Genomic DNA, 18,342 nt, shown 5'->3' on the forward strand with positions numbered 1-18,342 from the left:
ATACTAGTCATAGTCATGCACTCAGATCAGTCAAGATATTGGCCACTGATGTGCATGTACATACAGCGAATATGTGTAGTAGATCTACTCTTGGTGCAGTGAAGTCCGTAGATCTACTGTGACGACTGAGTGTAGATTTAGATCGATGAATGGATGGTCTCGACTCTTTGTCTGGGTCTGGGTCTGTGGTGTAGTGGAGACTCCGTACAGGCCAACTCTACTGTACTCTGTAGTCTCTACTCTCTAGCAGAGAGTAGTTCATGTACATGATGGGCTGCACAGACGTTTGCAAGATTTCGAGATCAACTGCTTCAAAATGGACAATGACACCTAGCATGCAGACCCCAGGATTGTTTGTAAAATCTAGAGCGGATTATGTAACGCTCTCCCACACACTAACACAACGGTGGCATTTTTTGTAGTTGGCTGCTGAGATCGGGACTAGGACTGTTTCCACAAAACGATGTCTTCCGTCGCAGAACTAGAAACGACCTCTGCTCGAACGAAGGTCGAGTACGAGTTTGAATCGATGTCTTTTTGTCTGCGTTCTTTTACTCTTTTGGATGAGGCCGCCGGGCATGTCAGTACCAATCTACAAAGACCTTGTAGGACTCCGTGATCTGGTGTAAATCAGGTAAATATGATCAGCACCGCTTGTTACGTGCGATCAGGTGGCAGAGATTGGTCACGTGCAGCATTATCGGAGTCCAGTTGAGGTGTACTCTGCGGTACTCGGGGCAGTTCGCATGGTTCGTGTCGTGTCAGTGAGACGATGCTCGGCATGGATATGGCAAGGCTGAGTGCTCGCTCAATCAGTGATCGGTTTGGCGAGTGTATAAAGTGCTCTCGAGGACACGCGAACCCATTGTGTTCTCTTCCTTTATTTACCCCGCCGCCACGAATGCTCAGCACTACCCTCTGGTGGCTTTGCACTGGCCGGATCAGCAGATTATGTCCGTTGTGTGCATGCAGCTGCGCTGACGCCAGTCCTCTGTTCTTGATCGTGTCCGCCACGACTTCAACTACCGGACTGGAAATAGGAACAGCTAAATTTTCTTCCGTGAGCCCAGCACATTTCTTTCTTGCTTGTGTTCGGATTGTGACCTTCTGTGTGGAAGTTGAGAAATTACAGACGCCGTCACTGAATCATCAAACAATCTGTGTGTAAAACGTAGTGTGTGTGCAACGTGGTTAGGTGGAGTGGAGATCATGTTGAGTTTTGGAGTGCCGCTCGTCATGAGCACATGGTGCATAGTTCACGTACTGAGCGCCGTCGTGTTGGCCGAGAAACAGGTGAGACCGGTGTGCGCGTGGGTGCATCCTAGAATGCTAGGTCCTAGCTAACACTTACTTCCTCCCACCCTAGCTATCCGTCCACTAGTATGAGCAGGAATCTCATTGCATGTTTTGGAGTTTTTCATTGGGAGATCCATGTAATTACGCGTGTGAGCACGAAATCCTTGTCCCCTGGGCTATGAAGATCGGAAATGTCTCAAATCTGTTACCGTTGGTCTTTGACATGTGTATACGGTTGTGCGTGACATCCGCTGAAGCATGTCCGAGTGCTGGAAGTGGAAATGTTCTGGAGTTGTTTCTTGTTCACCCTACAACTATGTCCGCACATCCTCATGATTTCCCCTGTAGTTCCCTGGTGTTTTACATGGGAGGGTGTAAGTTCCATGTGCATATTTCTGCGCCGTGTGTGTTGCTGTTTATTTTCAGCAGAAGTTGTTACGTGAGGATCATGCCGCTGAGCTTTTCCGCCTGGCACCTGGTCAAAAAGGTATGTTCCGTGGATTGCGGGCGGAAAGTCCATGCAATGCATAACTTGTCTTGCAGTAAGTTGTAGTAGTGGCGAGTGGGTTTGCTAGTCTGGGTGCTTGTGTCGCCGCTGCTTGTGCGCTGTACTGACCTGAAAATTATAGTCAACAAGCAATCAATTGATTTTCAGCGTATGAATTATTTGAGGTGGTCCCGATGGAGGGTTTCAGCAGCAGGAACGAGTATTAATTGACATGCCCTGGACATGCGTTCCAGCTAACCCTGAGCCACTCGTTTCTCTCGCTAACAACGAGTAAGAAAGACGTAAGGTGCCTGCAGTGAGACAAATTTATCCACACTGATATCTCGTGCGCGGAACGCTGTGGGACAGCTTGCCTAGCTGTCATTGTGGTTATTGGGTGAACCTGCTATTGTCACTATCACGTCAACATACTATTCTGTTCGAGTGCTTTGCCTGCGACGGTTTTGTATTTTGACAAGTGGATGCCTGAACAATGGCATGGTATACAGCACCGAGGCTCGTCAAGGAAAGGGGCCGCCAGCATCCTTGCACACACATTACGATGATTCCACAGGCGACGAAGTCAGAAAATCAATGAGCTAGGCTGGTATTCCCACTGGCAGGCCGAACGACGTGTTGGCAGATCGCTCGCTGCGGGGATTCCTGCAATCCTGAGCGATGCAGGCTGGCATGCATGGCGAGTTGCTGTGAGGCCAGAGGCGGGCTACAGTATGGGTCGTCCAGTGTTCTCGACAGTTCGCGCGTGTGCAAAGCGAGCGCGGTGGCCTTTTCTTCTCGTAATTACGTGGCAGATTTGAAAGCTATCACATGCTGCTCTTCGCTGTTCTCAATGTGAAGGGCCTTGGGGACTTTCGAGTTTGGACGAAGATGTTGCCAAAACCAGTTACCTGTCTTCCTGGCTTGCTTGTGTCCTCCTGCGCGTTCCTCTGGTTGCTAGAGAGAGAGAGAGCTAGAAAGAGTGGATGGATGCTTCGATGATCGATTCTTGCCTGTTTGACTGGCTGCAGCGTCAGCGCATGCCGATGCTGACCTGTGGTTCACCGTGCTCCTCTAGCTCTTCATTGTTAGTGCTCTGTCATGGGGTTTTCCGAAGGGAGCCTAGCCGGGGAATGGGACTGATCGAAGATAACACCTGTAGTAAGAATGGCAATAGTGATCACTTCAAGTGCTAGTACTATGGAGTTATTTCCTACTCAGCTGATCCTGGACAGAGCGGTGAAAAAGGGTCGTATTTCCGCTGCTTGTAACTGTGGTATTTGAAGTTGTTCACAATGTTCAATCTGACTGGCTCCTGATCAGCTGAGCCTCGAACAGGTGGTGGTTTTTGCTGTAAAACGTGTGGCACTGACTTTGTCTTTGCAGGTGAAACAGTTGCCTACGGGCTTTATAATTTAGGTCTGAGAAGATCGTAGCTTGAAATCCCATCCTGATAAGATGAGTTGTGATTGCAGTAAAATACTTGTCACGTACTACAAATTACTAGTAAACAAGTGCCACAATGACCATGATGACTATGACTGTACAACAAGTCATGTACATGTACATGACTTGTTGTACACTGTACAGTATTGTACTCATCGTGCGGTACATGTATCTGGCAATGCGTGCAATAAAATCAGGTCTTCTGCACAGTCACAGGTCATACAGACATGATTGTAGTCTCATGAGTCATGCACACGACTATTGAGTATTTGTGGAAGGGTTGTAAAGCTGAGATCCAGGGGATGGATTTCATCTGGCTCTACTACTAGTGAGGGGGCGATCATCAATAGTAAAAATTCGAGGTGGAGGTGAAGTAAAGATGAGCCTTCAGGAGAAGAAATAAAGAGAGAAAGAAAGAAAGAAAGCCACTCCCAACTAACTATAATAACCCATCATTGAAACAAACAGTTCAACATGGGGTGACTAACTATTGGTTACTATTGGTTACTTACTTTGCAGTCTGCTGTTTTCAACTTGTGAGACATGTACATGTTCATTGTACTTACTGGATGTGTTATGCTAAATCACGAACTTCAAGCCCCCATGTGGCCAGTGTGTACTAGTATTATGGCCCTATGGCCCTATGGGTTGTAATCTTCGAGGGTTTCATCTGGTCGGAAAAGTCCAAGTTAGTTCTAACTGGAGTTGTGAATACAAAGAAAGGACAAAGACAAGTACATGCCTGTACTAGTGGTGTTGTGGACTCCAGGCATGAGTACAGACACAGTTACTAGCACTTGGCATCCTCTGAAGTACGTAGCTGGTGTCCACAGTGCTTTCTTGGAGCAGTGCTCTTGGCTCACAGCAGGAGGCTGGCCACAAATATCACCCATTTCAAGCCGCCGCATTGTTGCACTAGCAGTGCTGAGATTTAGTTCAATCAGTGGCTTTGCGTTAGCGTGGAATGCAACACATGTATTGCCCTCATCCTTGGTACCGTGACCTACCCATCCCATTTATTTTTGATGTGGATGGAGGATTGTATGTCATTGGGTTGTGAAGTCGCTCTGGTTGACTGGTCCTGTTTGTGTGGAATAGTTGTGGACAGTGGCAGAGAGAGAGAGAGAGAGAGAGAGAGAGAGAGAGAGAGAGAGAGAGAGAGAGAGAGAGAGAGAGAGAGAGAGAGAGAGAGAGAGAGAGAGAGAGAGAGAGAGAGAGAGAGAGAGAGAGAGAGAGAGAGAGAGGGGGGGGGGAGTATTGCATTGCTTCTTTTCCCCCTTCGTATTTCTTCACTCCTTCATAACGGTGTTGGTGTTATGGAAACAGTACCGTCATCATGTACTGATTTCCTGCAGGTTTGTGCAAGTACATGTGGGTGTCCATGTTAGCTTAGCCTTAAATCTACAATCACTTGTCCTGGTAGTGGCCGCTACTAACCATAGAAGGTTCTTGTTGTGACATGCAATATTATAGGAAACACAAACTGCCATGGCATGTCTAACCTGCCTGCATCATCCCCCACTAGATGTTCTCCCACTCCAGACTTTTGCTAGCTGGTGTGCTGATGAAGTGTTTGAGTTAGAGCAGCTATAGAGCATCCAACTATGTAGTCAGCTGGAGGCAATTCCACTCCACCCCCCAGTGGCAGCACTGAGTTCAGAGAGACTGCATAGAACTTCTATTCTGGAAGTAGGGCTGTGAATGCGGCATGTCTTCTAGTAAGATGCACTAATAGCCACTATGCTGGATGCTGGAGACACCTGCATGGTGACAATGCACATAGCCCTTATGTTATATGCGTGACATACAGTTGGGTGTGTGCTGGAATGCTCTTGACATTCTAATTCCTGCTGGTACCTTTTTGTAGAATTACCTGTGGCTATAGCACCACGGCAGTACACAACCAATGGCTGCATCATTACAAAACTAGGTTGGGCACTTTCCATAAACTGGATGGGAAGAGGAATCAATATGGGGAATGCCTGGTGGGAGATTCAACAAATTGTGCTGGATTCTTACCTCCCAGCTATTGAATGTACAGCTGTGTGTGTAGTGTTTTCAGATCGGCCAGATGAACATGCCCCTGACTGTCAGTGAGGAGATAGCAAGCTGGGCATGTGCCCCTGTTGTCCATTTGACTGCTGTTCACAGTGCTGCGGTGCTTGTATGATTATTGTGTGACAGTAGTAGTGTAGGGTGCAAGTCAGGCACAAAATGAGTGCACATGTTATGTACTGTCATAAAGACATCCACTTCATTGGGGCCACTTGATTGCAACTTGTTGAGATTCTTTGCAGCTCTAAGTCATCATAAGTGTCTCCTTTTCTAGCCTGCGCTGACTGTCAGGCACTAGGAAAGCAATAACTACATTGCACTGCTCCTAAGTCTGTCCTTTCCTGACATACCTATCTCTCCTCCCTAGGCCAGTTGTCTCAGTCTGTACAATGGGGCCAGGAAACGTGAGGCCATGTCTAGTGAAGGCTGAAGTGGCCGTAGCTGTAGTAGCTGGAGAGTGACGCATCATCATCCCATGGCCCACTAGTGCACTGCTGCTCACTGCTGCTCAGGTCATCATGTCTTTGTTATGACAGTCAGTCAGTGGGACGGTCGTTGTACTTCCAGGGACAAAGTACTGTAGTGTAGGTGGGCATCAGGGCTAGTTCAAATCTACAATTTAGTACTTGAACTGTAATTATTAACAGTAAAATGGATTACTAGTACACGGACTTGGAAGAAAAACAATTTGCGTGTTTGAGTTGCTGTGGGAATGCCAGCTTGGAGAAATTATGTATGCACACAGGTCAGGATCAGGCCACAGTTACTTGTGCTATTATGAGCTGCTCTTGCTTCTGTTCAAAGTGTTCATATGCATGGCCTTGGCCTTGCTCTGACTGTCTTCCTGCCTTGGCCCAGATGATTGATGGTCCGAATGTATCCATCTCTGCGGGGAGCAGCAGCATGGAACAGTGGGGACAGGGTGAACTGGGTCCTGGCCACTTTGTTCCAGCGAATGTTGTTTGTTCCTTCACTGTGGGCACCTGTCAGTGTGAAGATGGCCTCCTTCTTGCTGACTAGCCAAGTTGGTTTACTCTCAACCATTGCAAGACAAATGTCAGATGCTGTCTTGGTCTTATCAGTTAGTGGGACTTGAACGCACGGATTCGCAACTTGCACTGTCTCACTGTCTGCATGACAGTGACGGTTGAGTCTGTACCCATTGTACAAACCCACTGTACACCGCAGTCCTCTTGAGTAGACCCTGGAAATTTGTTATTGGTGAAACATCTCCCCAGGTTCTCATCTATCCTAGTCATGTACCATGTACTGCAGTGTACTGCAGTGTACTGTTGTTGATAGGGTAGCTTGGCTGCAGTACTGCCAATACTAGTGTGGCTTTACAAGAGGAGTTGGCATGTGAGTTAGTCTACTCCACGACCTCTCATTGTTCAAGCAGTTCCGACTTGTTCGGCCTGCTTCGTGAAGTAGCCACCTGCCGAAAGCTATTTTAGCTGTGCTGACACGCGCCAGCGAGTGTGACTGCCTAGTCTAGGGCCAAGTTCCAGGAGTGTGCCGACTCAGTAGCGGCTTTCAGCCGTGCAAGATGATCACGGTTTGTTTCTGACTGACAAGGTCAGAGTTTAGGATTACAGGTGTTTAGGGTTACAGGCGCAGCTCTGACTAGACTGAATACACTGTACTACTGCGTCATTCGGAGATTATCTCAAACTTTATCTCCTCCTCTATCTACTAATTAGCCTTGTGTTGAAGAGACGTTTCTGTCTGCGGTCTATTAAACTAAGTTCCCTGTCTTATCAGCTAGTTATCTTCTAGGCAAGTATTGAAAGAAACCAGGAAAGAGTGGGTCTGGTTATTTCCAGTCAGTCTGCTGTGATCAGTTGCCCGAACACTAGCTGGTGCCTCTTGTGTCTGGATGAACCCAGCACCTGTCAGGATGATATGTAGGCCTATAGGGATGAAGGGCCCCAGTGTCATGGTGTGGTAGTGGTTTGCCCTACCCTGTATCCCTGTCCCACTAACCTTGACTGTTTCTAGCAGTGTGGCCTGCACTGCACTGCCATAGCTTGACAATGTTATTCAGAATGCAGAAGTGTATGACTCTATGAGTGCAATTAGTAGTAATGACCGCTACACAGGGACTTGGCACTGGTTGGCACAGGCTCTCACCTTCGCCATGTATGGCAGCCTGTGTGGAGCTTGCGTGCAGAAGACTTTTGGCATGAATCATGTCCTGGCTTTTGTTTTCCAAAGGATCTCTTCCATCAGTTGCTCTCTCCTAGCCAGATCCTATAGGCCGAGTTGCTAGGCTTGCCATTAGGATCCATTGTGCTCTTCCTGATTGGCCTAGTGGAATGTTCTTAAATGGCCACACCATATGGTTGGGCTATATAGGCGCAGAAGGGTGTAGGGTGTAGGGAACGAATGATTAGGTACTGTTTAAAACGTAGGAACAAGTATTGTACTAACCATGGAACTATCCCATACTCTTTCGCTGTACCTATAAGTACGAGCAAGAGTACATTTATGTACAGGGACATTTGAAACCGCAAATACTGAACTTGGAAATATGTGCATAAGCAAGGGCGATATGTAGAGTATGGACTTCTCTCAAGCCTGGCATGTTGCTCTCATTGTAGGACATGTGCCAGGAGCACAGCCAGCCTGCCAAGGCTGTACACATTCCCTTAACAACACAATCACATGCATCCATTCCTAGCAAGAGCCCAGTACGACTCCTGATACAGGTAGTGAGTTGGTTATGGATAGGGGCAACCTGAACACCACTGGAATGCCAATGAAAATGCCAACTGGCAATACACACACACACCCACACACCTTTCCTTTGACCTTTCGACGCCCATCGCCGGAGGCGATGATAGCAATGCTACAGCAGAAGCCATAGCAACTTGTGCTGGGATTGCGCCATTCAACAGCTTGCAAGGCTGAAAAATTGACCGTCACACACACACACACACACACACACACACACACACACACACACACACACACACACACACACACTAACCTCCTCCCAGTATGACACTGAGACTCAGTAGGTGGTCGTCAGTTGGAATGTGTGTAGGGCCACAAGTGTCTCCTCTTATGCTGTGTAAGACTCCCTGTGACTATCGGTCCAACACCGTCCATCTCAGCAGTGTTCCATCCCTGATTAAGAGATCACATCACAATGGTGTGTTTTCCTGCTGAGTTTGGCTCCATGGAGGTCTATTGGGCTGTTGACGCCATGGCTTTTCCCCTTTTGTTGGGTAGGAGTACATAATTTAGCTTAGCTTGGGCCATTGTAATTGTTTACTGTGCTTGGTACAGTGTGAATGGTTAGTACTTCAAGCACTTCCTTCTCTGATCATTCTCACTGGCTCCTGCCAATCAATGTGACACTTTCACTTTGACTTGGTGGCCGGGATACCAACTTCAGAATGCTTTCTGTTGCATGCCTCCTCCTGCAATGCCCCCCCCCCCTCCCCTGGTGGTGGTGGTGGTAGTGCTGATGGCGGTGCTGGCAGTACATCATCTTTATTGTTCAATCCACAACACGTGATACAGAAAGTGAAGAACCAGTTGAGATGCTGATGCTGATGGTTGTACTGGTGCTGATGGTTGACCAGATCAGAACAACAGCAGATGTGACCATGGAATATGAGAGTATTGCACATGGAGAACTTGTGGCACACTTTCCCAAACTACTTCCACCATCATAACCTGAAACTCGGCTCACTATCAGTAACATCGTACGGAGAATGTGGCCAGTTCTAGTGTAAGGAGGAAGTGGATACTGTGCATTGTGAGCGTATCACAATGCGCTCACAATCCCAGCATTCCAAAAATATCTTTCTCTGTATTAAAGCACTCCTAACCTGCAGCACAGTCCGCTGAGTCTATTTGCATAGCGTACAGGTGCCGCTTGGCAGGCTGTGAGTAATGATATGCAGTAGAAATGAGCGTAATCTGAGGAAGTGGTGGCGAGTTCATGACTCCTTGATTGTTTTTTCTACTTTGATTTGAATATTTCCACCTTCAAGTGCCTGTTCAGTATTGTGTACAGTCTGCCCTAAGTGACCTCCACCGCACTTGGCCCGGAAGTCTTGCCCTCAGGACTCATACTGACTGTGTCTGTGTGTGTGTCTGTGTGTATGCGTCCGTGTACGTTGTTTGTATGTTACAGTGCCGCACCATGAGATCGTATATCCGTGGCTAGTACATCCAGAGACCGATGAATACATCTCACATAATGTTGACTCGAGACGGTCACGGCGCTCTGCGTCCTCAGCAGCAGATCACATCGAATTGCCGGTGATCGCCGTCAAGTTTAGCGGACTCGGCGAGGACTTCCACGTCAAGGTGGCACCTAACGAGCGTCTGATGCCAGCCACATTCTACGTTAGCGCACATCACCATGACGGCAAGAACAGCACCTTGCCGCTGAGTGATGACTTTGCATGCCATCACCATGGCATCGCTGTGTCACATGACAACTCGCCAGTGGCAATTAGCACATGTGACGGAGTGGTAAGTTGTCATGGTGCTGGTGACCATGTATTTATTTCTATACTGGACGCCTACTTCAGCAATTGTCTGCCCTGTAGTTGCTACACCCAGCCATACTGATCTGTATGATGTGCACTGTGCATTTGAGCTTGCCTGTGTGTGTGTGTGTGTGTGTGTGTGTGTGTGTGTGTGTGTGTGTGTGTGTGTGTGTGTGTGTGTGTGTGTGTGTTGTGTTGTTTCCTACCTTCATGTTTGGTATATTTATCTTTTCCGGCACTTTTAGAGTGGTACAGTATATGATCCGAACGGTGGTAGTTTTATGATCCATCCGCTACCCGACCATCTCCACCATGCCGACAGAGCGCACTATCGACACGACTCCAAGCCAGACGCAAAACCACACATTGTCTACCGGCGTGACGTTGGTGCGCAGACTCGCCATGGCAATGATACTGCATCTTGCCACGTCAATGGTAAGCTTGGAGTGAGGGTCAGTGTTGCAGATCAGCTTGCAGAAACATCAGCTATGATCCAGGCACTCTGTGTGTTGTGAATCTGCTGCCCTGATAGTCGCTCATCACACTTGCAACAGATCAATGTCCTTGTGTGCTGCATGATAATACCAAGAGTACATAACCCCCAAGAGTGTGCAACTCCAGCTATGGGGTCTGCGACAGCAGAACTTCACATCACGTGATGAACCCGTACACATTATTTGCACTCTGTGCATGATAGATACAGGGTTGTACGCAGCCCAGCTTTGGGTACAACTCTCTTGTGGTCACTTTGCACTGTTTGCCAGCATAACCTTTTGAACCATGTCACGTGATGTGAAGTTCTGCCGTCGCATCACTGTATAGAGGGTGTGCAGGCAGTTGCACACTCTTGGGAGTTATGTACTCTTGATATTACATGTACAACGTACGATATTTGTTCTGATACTTGTACTACCGATCTCAGTACCTATGCTATTGGAGGCATTCTGCATACAAGCCACTGCTTATGTCATATTCCCTGTGTTTGCCCAACAGCGGAGCACCAACTCGCTAAACAACCTGTCGACATCGAGGGCGCGGACCTTCAATTGGTGGAACGAGCTCTGAAGAAAGTCTCAGGCGAAACAGTTTTCGAAATGACGGAAATCTTTCTCGGCGACCACCACGCTGGAAAGGATCGTCGGAAACGCAACACGAAGAAGTACCATTTGGAGGTGATGCTCGTGGCTGACAACATGCTATTCTCGCGTCGCAAGTTCCGTGACAACACGCATGCTGGAAATTACATGCTGGCAATTGCCAATCTGGTGAGTGTGCTGCGCTGTACTGTGCTCACTGCTGTTTATGGCTTGATGCAGTCCTCCTCTAACCGGGCATCACATGACTCTGTTGCCATGGTATTAACGTCCCATATCCCATCATAACTTCAGGTGTGATGTGTGTGGTGGTGTGGGTAGTAATAGTGGGTTTGTTTGTTTGGTGCTTGGCACGAAGCGACATTACCAGCGATGGCTCATCACCAGATTACCAGCGATGGCTCATCACCAGATTACCAGCGATGGCTCATCACCAGGTCTCAGTTCAACATTCTTCTGGGAAAGGACAGACTCTTACCAACTGTTTCTCATCCGTCTCTGCTCAGTGGCCTCCGGTACAACTGAGTTGGTTGTGGTTGTGCAAGACTTAGTACGGTCAACTGAGAGTTGTGTTACTTAGATTGGTCATGTCTGTCTGTCTGTACACATGTGGTGGCTTGTGACTGCAGGCTTCTCTTCACTTCAACGTTGACCGGCTGGATGTGGATCTTGCCTTTGTTGTCTCGAAAATACTTCTGCTAAATAGAACCGAGGTGAGATTGATGAGTGAGTGTGTGTGTGTGTGTGTGTGTGTGTGTGTGTGTGTGTGTGTGTGTTGTGTGTTGTGGTGTGTGTGTGTGTGTGTGTGTGTGTGTGTGTGTGTGTGTGTGTGTGTGTGTGTGTGTGTGTGTGTGTGTGTGTGGTGTGTATGTGTGTGTGTGTGTTTGTGTGTTTGTGTGTGTGTGTGTGTGTGTGCGTGTGTGCGTGTGTGCGTGTGTGCGTGTGTGTGTGTGTGTGTGTGTGTGTGTGTGTGTGTGTGTGTGTGTGTGTGTGTGTGTGTGTGTGTGTGTGCAGTGCACGCATGTGCATGTGTGTTCTCGTGATGTAGCATAGTTGGTAATCGGCCACCGGGACCAGACATCTAAGTTCTGAGGTGTGTCAATACCTTGACACAAAATATGCAACAGTGATCTCCAACTATTGTCCAAACAACACCACTCATCGCTTTTAGGCTTCACTATGGAAGTGCATAGCCAGTTGCAATGACAAGAAAACTATTCCTCGGCACCTTTTTGTTATAAAACTGGGTTGTGTCTGTGATCTACTCAATGATTAGTGTAACTCATGTGTGTGTGGTGTGCATCGTTCAACTCTGCATAGTTTTTTGTGACTATGAGGAGATAGAAATGGGCAATGTATGCGGCTTCATCATGTACATGTACAACAAAAGATGGCACTGATGGCGTGGAGTTATTGCTCTTAGTCTGAACTCTCACTGTGGTATGCACCACTGAATACTGTTCCTGCACTGATCCTCCACTAGGCTGGACTGAACCTTGGACATCATTCAGAGAAGACACTGAGCAGCTTCTGCATGTGGCAGCTACGCACGCAGTACACACCGTACGAAACCAGCAAGGACCACTATGACCTGGCCATCCTGATAACAGGGTACGTACCCTCCTCTGTTTCATTACAAGAATATACTTTTCTGAGGGTGGATCATTATTATCACTCATGATTTCTATGATTCTCCACACATCGGGTGCATGCTATCAGTTTAACCCTTTAGAGCCTAAATTATTTCAGCAGACGCATGAAATTCACAAACTCACATTTTCATCTGACTGTAATTTCGATATCCTTTGGAGTATTCCAACAATCTCGGGCTCTATGGAAAGCTCTCTCCAAGACGAACACAGCCATACCCAGTTCGCAATTGATAGAGTCGTAGGAGTAACGCCGCAGCGCGATCTGAGCGCTCCAATGCCAGACCTGCGAGCGCGGTTCTAAATTCTCAGCCATTTCAACAATATCGATCGCAGAACGGTCAGTTTTTTTGCAGGAGAGAGCTTCAAAATGCAGCTTGAAAATGGCGTATGCCAGTCGTGCACGCGTCGCCAGCGAGTCAGGGAAAATCCCTTGCTGGCGTTTCAAATTTTACGCTGCGCGAGCTGACTCACCCACGCGAATTTCGTTCGAGTGTCATAACTCTGCGCCATGACCTTGGATCGTCTTCGGGTTTTTTTGAGCCGACAGCTGAGGCTTTTCTGATACGATTTGACCTTTCTTTTGTTTAATTCGAACAAGGATTGACTGAATGGCGAAAGTTTGAAGTCACCTCAGCATGCACTGTACAGTCAGGCGGATATATCCGCCCTATAGGCGTTATAGGGTTAATATTAGACCAGAATGAATCCACGATTGCTTGCCGCTGAGCTTGGTCGTTAATATTAAGATTAATTTTGCTTGGTGCCGCATGATCAGAATCTGAGTATGTAGTGTGGAAAGTCTATATCTAGCAGGGTGATCTGTACCAGACAGTCGCTGATTTATGTTGTGATAATGTTGTCCACTGTGTTCTATATTCAGGTGGAAGCTCTGCTCCTACTCCGACAATCGTGGCTGTGATGAGTTGGGTACGTTGACCACAGACTAAGTATATTTTCGTCATTATTGCTCTAGGCTATATATCTGTTCAGTGGTGTCCCGAGTCGTCTTTCCTATGCAAAATGAGCCCCGGTGCAAGTAGACCAAAGCAACAATCATCCACATTGAGATGCCAGTTAGAGTCTGTACAATTGTGATGATGAATTGTATACGATAAATCATGTGATCCTGAAGGCTATGTGTTGTGTGGCTGTGACCAACGCCGCTACGTGGTTGTGCTGCAGGTCGTGCGTACGTGTCGGGCGCTTGCTTCAAGTACCGCATGTGCAGCGTGGTGTACGACAATGGCCTGACAGCGGGCTTCGTCCTAGCACACGAGACCGGACACAGCTTGAGTCTACGACACGACGGCGAGAATGGATGTCGCAACTCGGGCTACTTAATGAGTCCCACTATTGCCGGTCGCGGGTCAATCAACTTCTGGTCACAGTGCAGCAAGACACGGGTTGCTCGATTTGTAGCGTGAGTAAATTTGATACTTACACACGCCGGCAATATTGTCTTCTAGTATTGTGTTGCTACTTGAACAACTTCCTGTTCTTGTTTTGCTGAGCGCCTGGCTCTAATAGATTGCTGTAGATTACCATCTGGGGCCTGTCCATGTATACCGGAGGAATTTCTTATGTTGTTCATGTGTAAGGTGACTGCGAGGCTACTTGACAAGTAGATAATTTCAAAGTAAAATGGCCGGAAGGCAGAGCGCAGGGTGGCTGTATAAAAACTTTAGCCGTGAATTAACAATGATGTCATCATGATGTCATACAGGACATTGCATTGCAGTCAGTACACAGTGTGGTGATGGTATTGAGGAGAACAATGTAGTCATGGTCACCAGGTGCATGTATAGAGTATTGCACCATGCAGTAACAGTGCACTATGCAGTAACAGTGCACTATGCAGTAACAGTGCACCCTGCAGTAACAGTGAACCAGTAACAGACAGCGAGAGAGTGCCAATGAATCACTAAGATACTAACCCACCAGCTTTGTTTCTTCACTTGTGCAGATCAACACCAGCGTACTGTCTCCGAGATGTCCCAGTCATGGTCAAGTCCAAGCCGTATGATTTGGTGGGTCGTCACTTCGGACTGGATCAGCAGTGCCAACTGTGGATGGGCACAGCGTCGCGCTTCTGTCCTTATTCATACGCACGAGATGACGTATGCCAGAAGCTGTGGTGCCGACACACGAACTCAAACTGCCGCACGGCTAATGTACCGGCAGCTTCTGGAACTAAATGTGGCTATCGTCGTGGATGGGTGAGTGCGCTAGGCCGCGGTGTTGCATGCACACACATATCTACTAACTACAGTCCCTAGTCCAATGGGTGTTTGTCTAGTCCAATGGGTGTTTGTCTAGTCCAATGGGTGTTTGTCTAGTCCAATGGGTGTTTTGTCTAGTCCAATGGGTGTTTGTCTAGTTCAATGGGTCTTTGTCTAGTCCAATGGGTGTTTGTCTAGTCCAATGGGTGTTTGTCTAGTCCAATGGGTGTTTGTCTACAGTGTGTGTGCAGTGCTACTCATAGTGTTCCAGTGCTCTGTATAAGCTGGTCGTTGTCCGTGGAAGGTCCTCATTGTGCTCTGTATAAGCTGGTCGTTGTCCGTGGAAGGTCCTCATTGTGCTCTGTATAAGCTGGCCGTTGTCCATGGAAGGTCCTCATTGTGCTCTGTATAAGCTGGCCGTTGTCCATGGAAAGTCCTCATTGTGCTCTGTATAAGCTGGTCGTTGTCCATGGAAAGTCCTCATTGTGTGCAGTTAGAGGCAGGACACACATTTAATTATTATCACAGCATGCCGGATCATGTACTACACAACCTTTATGAACCTTGAATGCTGAGGCATGTTGGCTTGTCTTGGAGCAGAAGCCAGCCTTATCTACTGTACTAACAGATACCATGATGTTGTGCTGTGTTGTTATGGTCATGTTCCACTGTGTGCGTGTGTGTTTGCACTGCAGGTGTGTCATCTTGGCCAGTGTGTAAGAGATTCGTTTGTGAAGACAACCACGCAGCCTGTTCCCACCACACCGCCAGTTAAGGTCGGCGTCTGGGGTCCCTGGTATCCTAAAGGCAACTGCTCGCGGCCATGCAGCGGTGGCATACAAGTGTTCACACGCTACTGCGTTGAGAAAGGGTATGTCCAAGCGTGCTGCTGTTGCTGCCACTGTCACCTTACAGGTGCCCGGACATACACACAATGTCAATGGAATCTGCCTGGGATATGTGCACATACACACAATGTCAATGGAATCTGCCTGGGATGTGTGGATAGCACACTGGATAGTGGATACCATGCACAATGTCAATGGAATCTGCCTGGGATGTGTGGATAGCACACTGGATAGTGGATCCCATGCACAATGTCAATGGAATCTGCCTGGGATGTGTGGATAGCACACTGGATAGTGGATCCCATGCACAATGTCAATGGAATCTGCCTGGGATGTGTGGATAGCACACTGGATAGTGGATCCCATGCACAATGTCAATGTGTCCAATGTGTCCTTTGCCACTTGAGGATGACTATAACTAATCCTGAGCACTGAACATGTGATGCGCTCCACACCATACCCAGTAGTGCATCAGACACCAGTTGCTTGGCTGGCTGTTTGAACAAAGCATTACATCATAGGCCCCAACAACTGCTTGATTTTGTGATGTTGCTGCATCATTGATTGTGCAGCACGAAAGAGAAGTTGGAGATCAGCACATGCAATGGTATTTGGCTGAAGCGTGAGGTGTGCAATCAGCAAGAGTGCCCGCAGCTCAACAACTACCTGTTGGACCAGTGTCGCGCAGCCGGCGAGGCCAAGAACCTGCGCAACACCACCTGGTTCCCTGGCTATCTGGCAGCCACTCGCTGCAGACTGGTGTGCAAGTCCACGCACAACGTCACCATCGATCAGCTGGCCACCGACGGTACTCCGTGCAGTTATAGATACAACGATCGATGCATCAGCGGGAAGTGTGTGGTAGGTTGCTGTTCTCTTAGACAGTATACTGGCTATGGTGTTGCATGCAAGCTCTCCAAAGTTGGGTGATCTACGAGCTCGTAAACATCTGCACATGTGTTAGGAGCAACTACATTTGCATCCTAATTTGACACACCAGCACCTGCTGTAAGGACACTTTGGTTGCCATAGCCAGGTCACCGTCTTCATTCTCTTTCAAAGCAAGGTGTATCGGCATCTTGTAATGCACCCCACATGCACTTCCGTCATTTGGTGAATGAGCCGGGAGATGACGACATCATCCGTTCAATCTGACCGTAAGATGTCTGTAATGTTGTGTGTTCTCGTGCAGTCCATCGGCTGTGACTACGTGCAGCATTCTACGGCACGCTACGACCGCTGCGGTGTCTGCAAGGGCACTGGTGGCACGTGCCAGAAGGTGGAGTACTTGTACCGGACCAAGGACAGTGACCCAGTGAACGTCACCGTTCTGAGACTGCCCAAGGGATCTCGCAATATCTACATCAAGGAGCATCTGGTGCAGGAGACTTCACACTTGTGTAAGACACAGTGTGTGATATGAAGCCAAGGCTTGTTGGGCAGAACAGACGTAATAATTAGTTGGCAAACTAAATATATGTAGGACTCAGTAGCCCAGCAATCCTCTATATGTGGTCATTGTTCTATATATGGTCAAATTGTTCAAAGGTCGCTATACATGGTCACTCTATATGTGGTCATATGCAATGTGTCTTGTCTATATATGGGCACAATAACATTGCAGACAGCACACACATGCACCTGTAGGAGTTGCATTTCCAGCTACTACACACCCCATGGCCACTCTAGATGTGGTCAATTGCTAACTGAAATCGTACTAGTACATTGTATGTGGTCACAACTCAGAACATAATTATAATCATTGCTGCGTGGGGTAACGATACACACACACACACACAATGTACCTCTCCTCGACGTGAACATTCTCAGTCGCATTAACGTGCTCCGCAATTTCCCCCTCACCCCACTTGGGTTCTGTGCTTTGACCAAACACACTGTAGTTATTTCCTAGAAGGAAATCCAAAATGACTCCGCATTTCTATCTTTAGTTTTGAAGCACTTCGTATGGACTTTCCAACTCTAATAACCTGCGCTTCTTCTTCCACCTTCAAACTACATTATACGAACAGATCAACCTAAAATATTATAGCAAAATATAGCAGGGGATAATAGAATAACTGCTTCAACTTCACAAGCTACAAGTAAAACAAGCTCAGACAACAAGAAAGAAAATCAGTCAAACTGTAAACAAGAACAAATCAAAAAGACTGCGGCTTTCATGACGTTCATACCAGCGAGCCCTATGTAGGGATCATAGGTTCATATTGCAGCACCATCTGTGACATTGTCTTGGCGATGGCAACAAGAAAGAAAATCAGTGGAACTGAAAACAACAAATCAAAAAGCCTGCGCATTTTATGGTGACCGAGTTCATACCAGGGAGCCCTATATGGCCTATGCAGGAGGCAGGGATCCCTGGTTCATACTGCAGCACCATCTGTGAAAGCAAGGCTTCATTGTATTCCATCTGTGACCATGTACAGCGGTGCACATGTCGCCTGTACACTGTACAGAGATATAGTGACCATATATAGAGCTGTGACCATATATAGAGACGTGACCATATACTGAGTGTAACATATATTCCACTGACTGTACATGCAAGTGCATCAGGGCAGTACATGTACCATCCTAGGTCTGACGATCAGAAACAGCTAGACATTGAGTGTGCATCCCTATATGCATCCGGGCTGTAAAACCGTCGGATGTATTTTAGGGGCATTGTGTATGGTAGACTGGAGGAGTAAATGATGCACATCCCGTGTAGTATCATGATCAA

General features: G+C 47.6%; 1 protein-coding gene across 2 annotated transcripts in view; it reads left to right on the top strand.

Moving 5' to 3' along the window:
* The first annotated feature begins 850 nt into the window (after positions 1 to 850).
* The window catches only part of LOC135816059 (A disintegrin and metalloproteinase with thrombospondin motifs 18-like), a 24,990-nt gene continuing 7,498 nt past the window's right edge, over positions 851 to 18,342 (top strand). The window contains exons 1-13 of one of the 2 annotated variants that reach the window (XM_065329423.1): positions 851 to 1,293; positions 1,723 to 1,783; positions 9,429 to 9,772; positions 10,035 to 10,224; positions 10,783 to 11,054; positions 11,513 to 11,596; positions 12,367 to 12,494; positions 13,416 to 13,462; positions 13,718 to 13,955; positions 14,499 to 14,751; positions 15,450 to 15,625; positions 16,175 to 16,463; positions 16,795 to 17,002. In XM_065329423.1, coding sequence (XP_065185495.1) covers positions 1,210 to 1,293; positions 1,723 to 1,783; positions 9,429 to 9,772; positions 10,035 to 10,224; positions 10,783 to 11,054; positions 11,513 to 11,596; positions 12,367 to 12,494; positions 13,416 to 13,462; positions 13,718 to 13,955; positions 14,499 to 14,751; positions 15,450 to 15,625; positions 16,175 to 16,463; positions 16,795 to 17,002 — 2,374 coding nt within the window. In that variant the 5' untranslated portion in view covers positions 851 to 1,209. The remainder of the gene's footprint in view (positions 1,294 to 1,722; positions 1,784 to 9,428; positions 9,773 to 10,034; positions 10,225 to 10,782; positions 11,055 to 11,512; positions 11,597 to 12,366; positions 12,495 to 13,415; positions 13,463 to 13,717; positions 13,956 to 14,498; positions 14,752 to 15,449; positions 15,626 to 16,174; positions 16,464 to 16,794; positions 17,003 to 18,342) is intronic. The other variant, XM_065329424.1, reaches the window with a different exon arrangement.

The sequence above is a fragment of the Sycon ciliatum genome, chromosome 4 (assembly GCF_964019385.1).
Source record: "Sycon ciliatum chromosome 4, ocSycCili1.1, whole genome shotgun sequence".
Classification (NCBI taxonomy): Eukaryota; Metazoa; Porifera; class Calcarea; order Leucosolenida; family Sycettidae; genus Sycon; species Sycon ciliatum.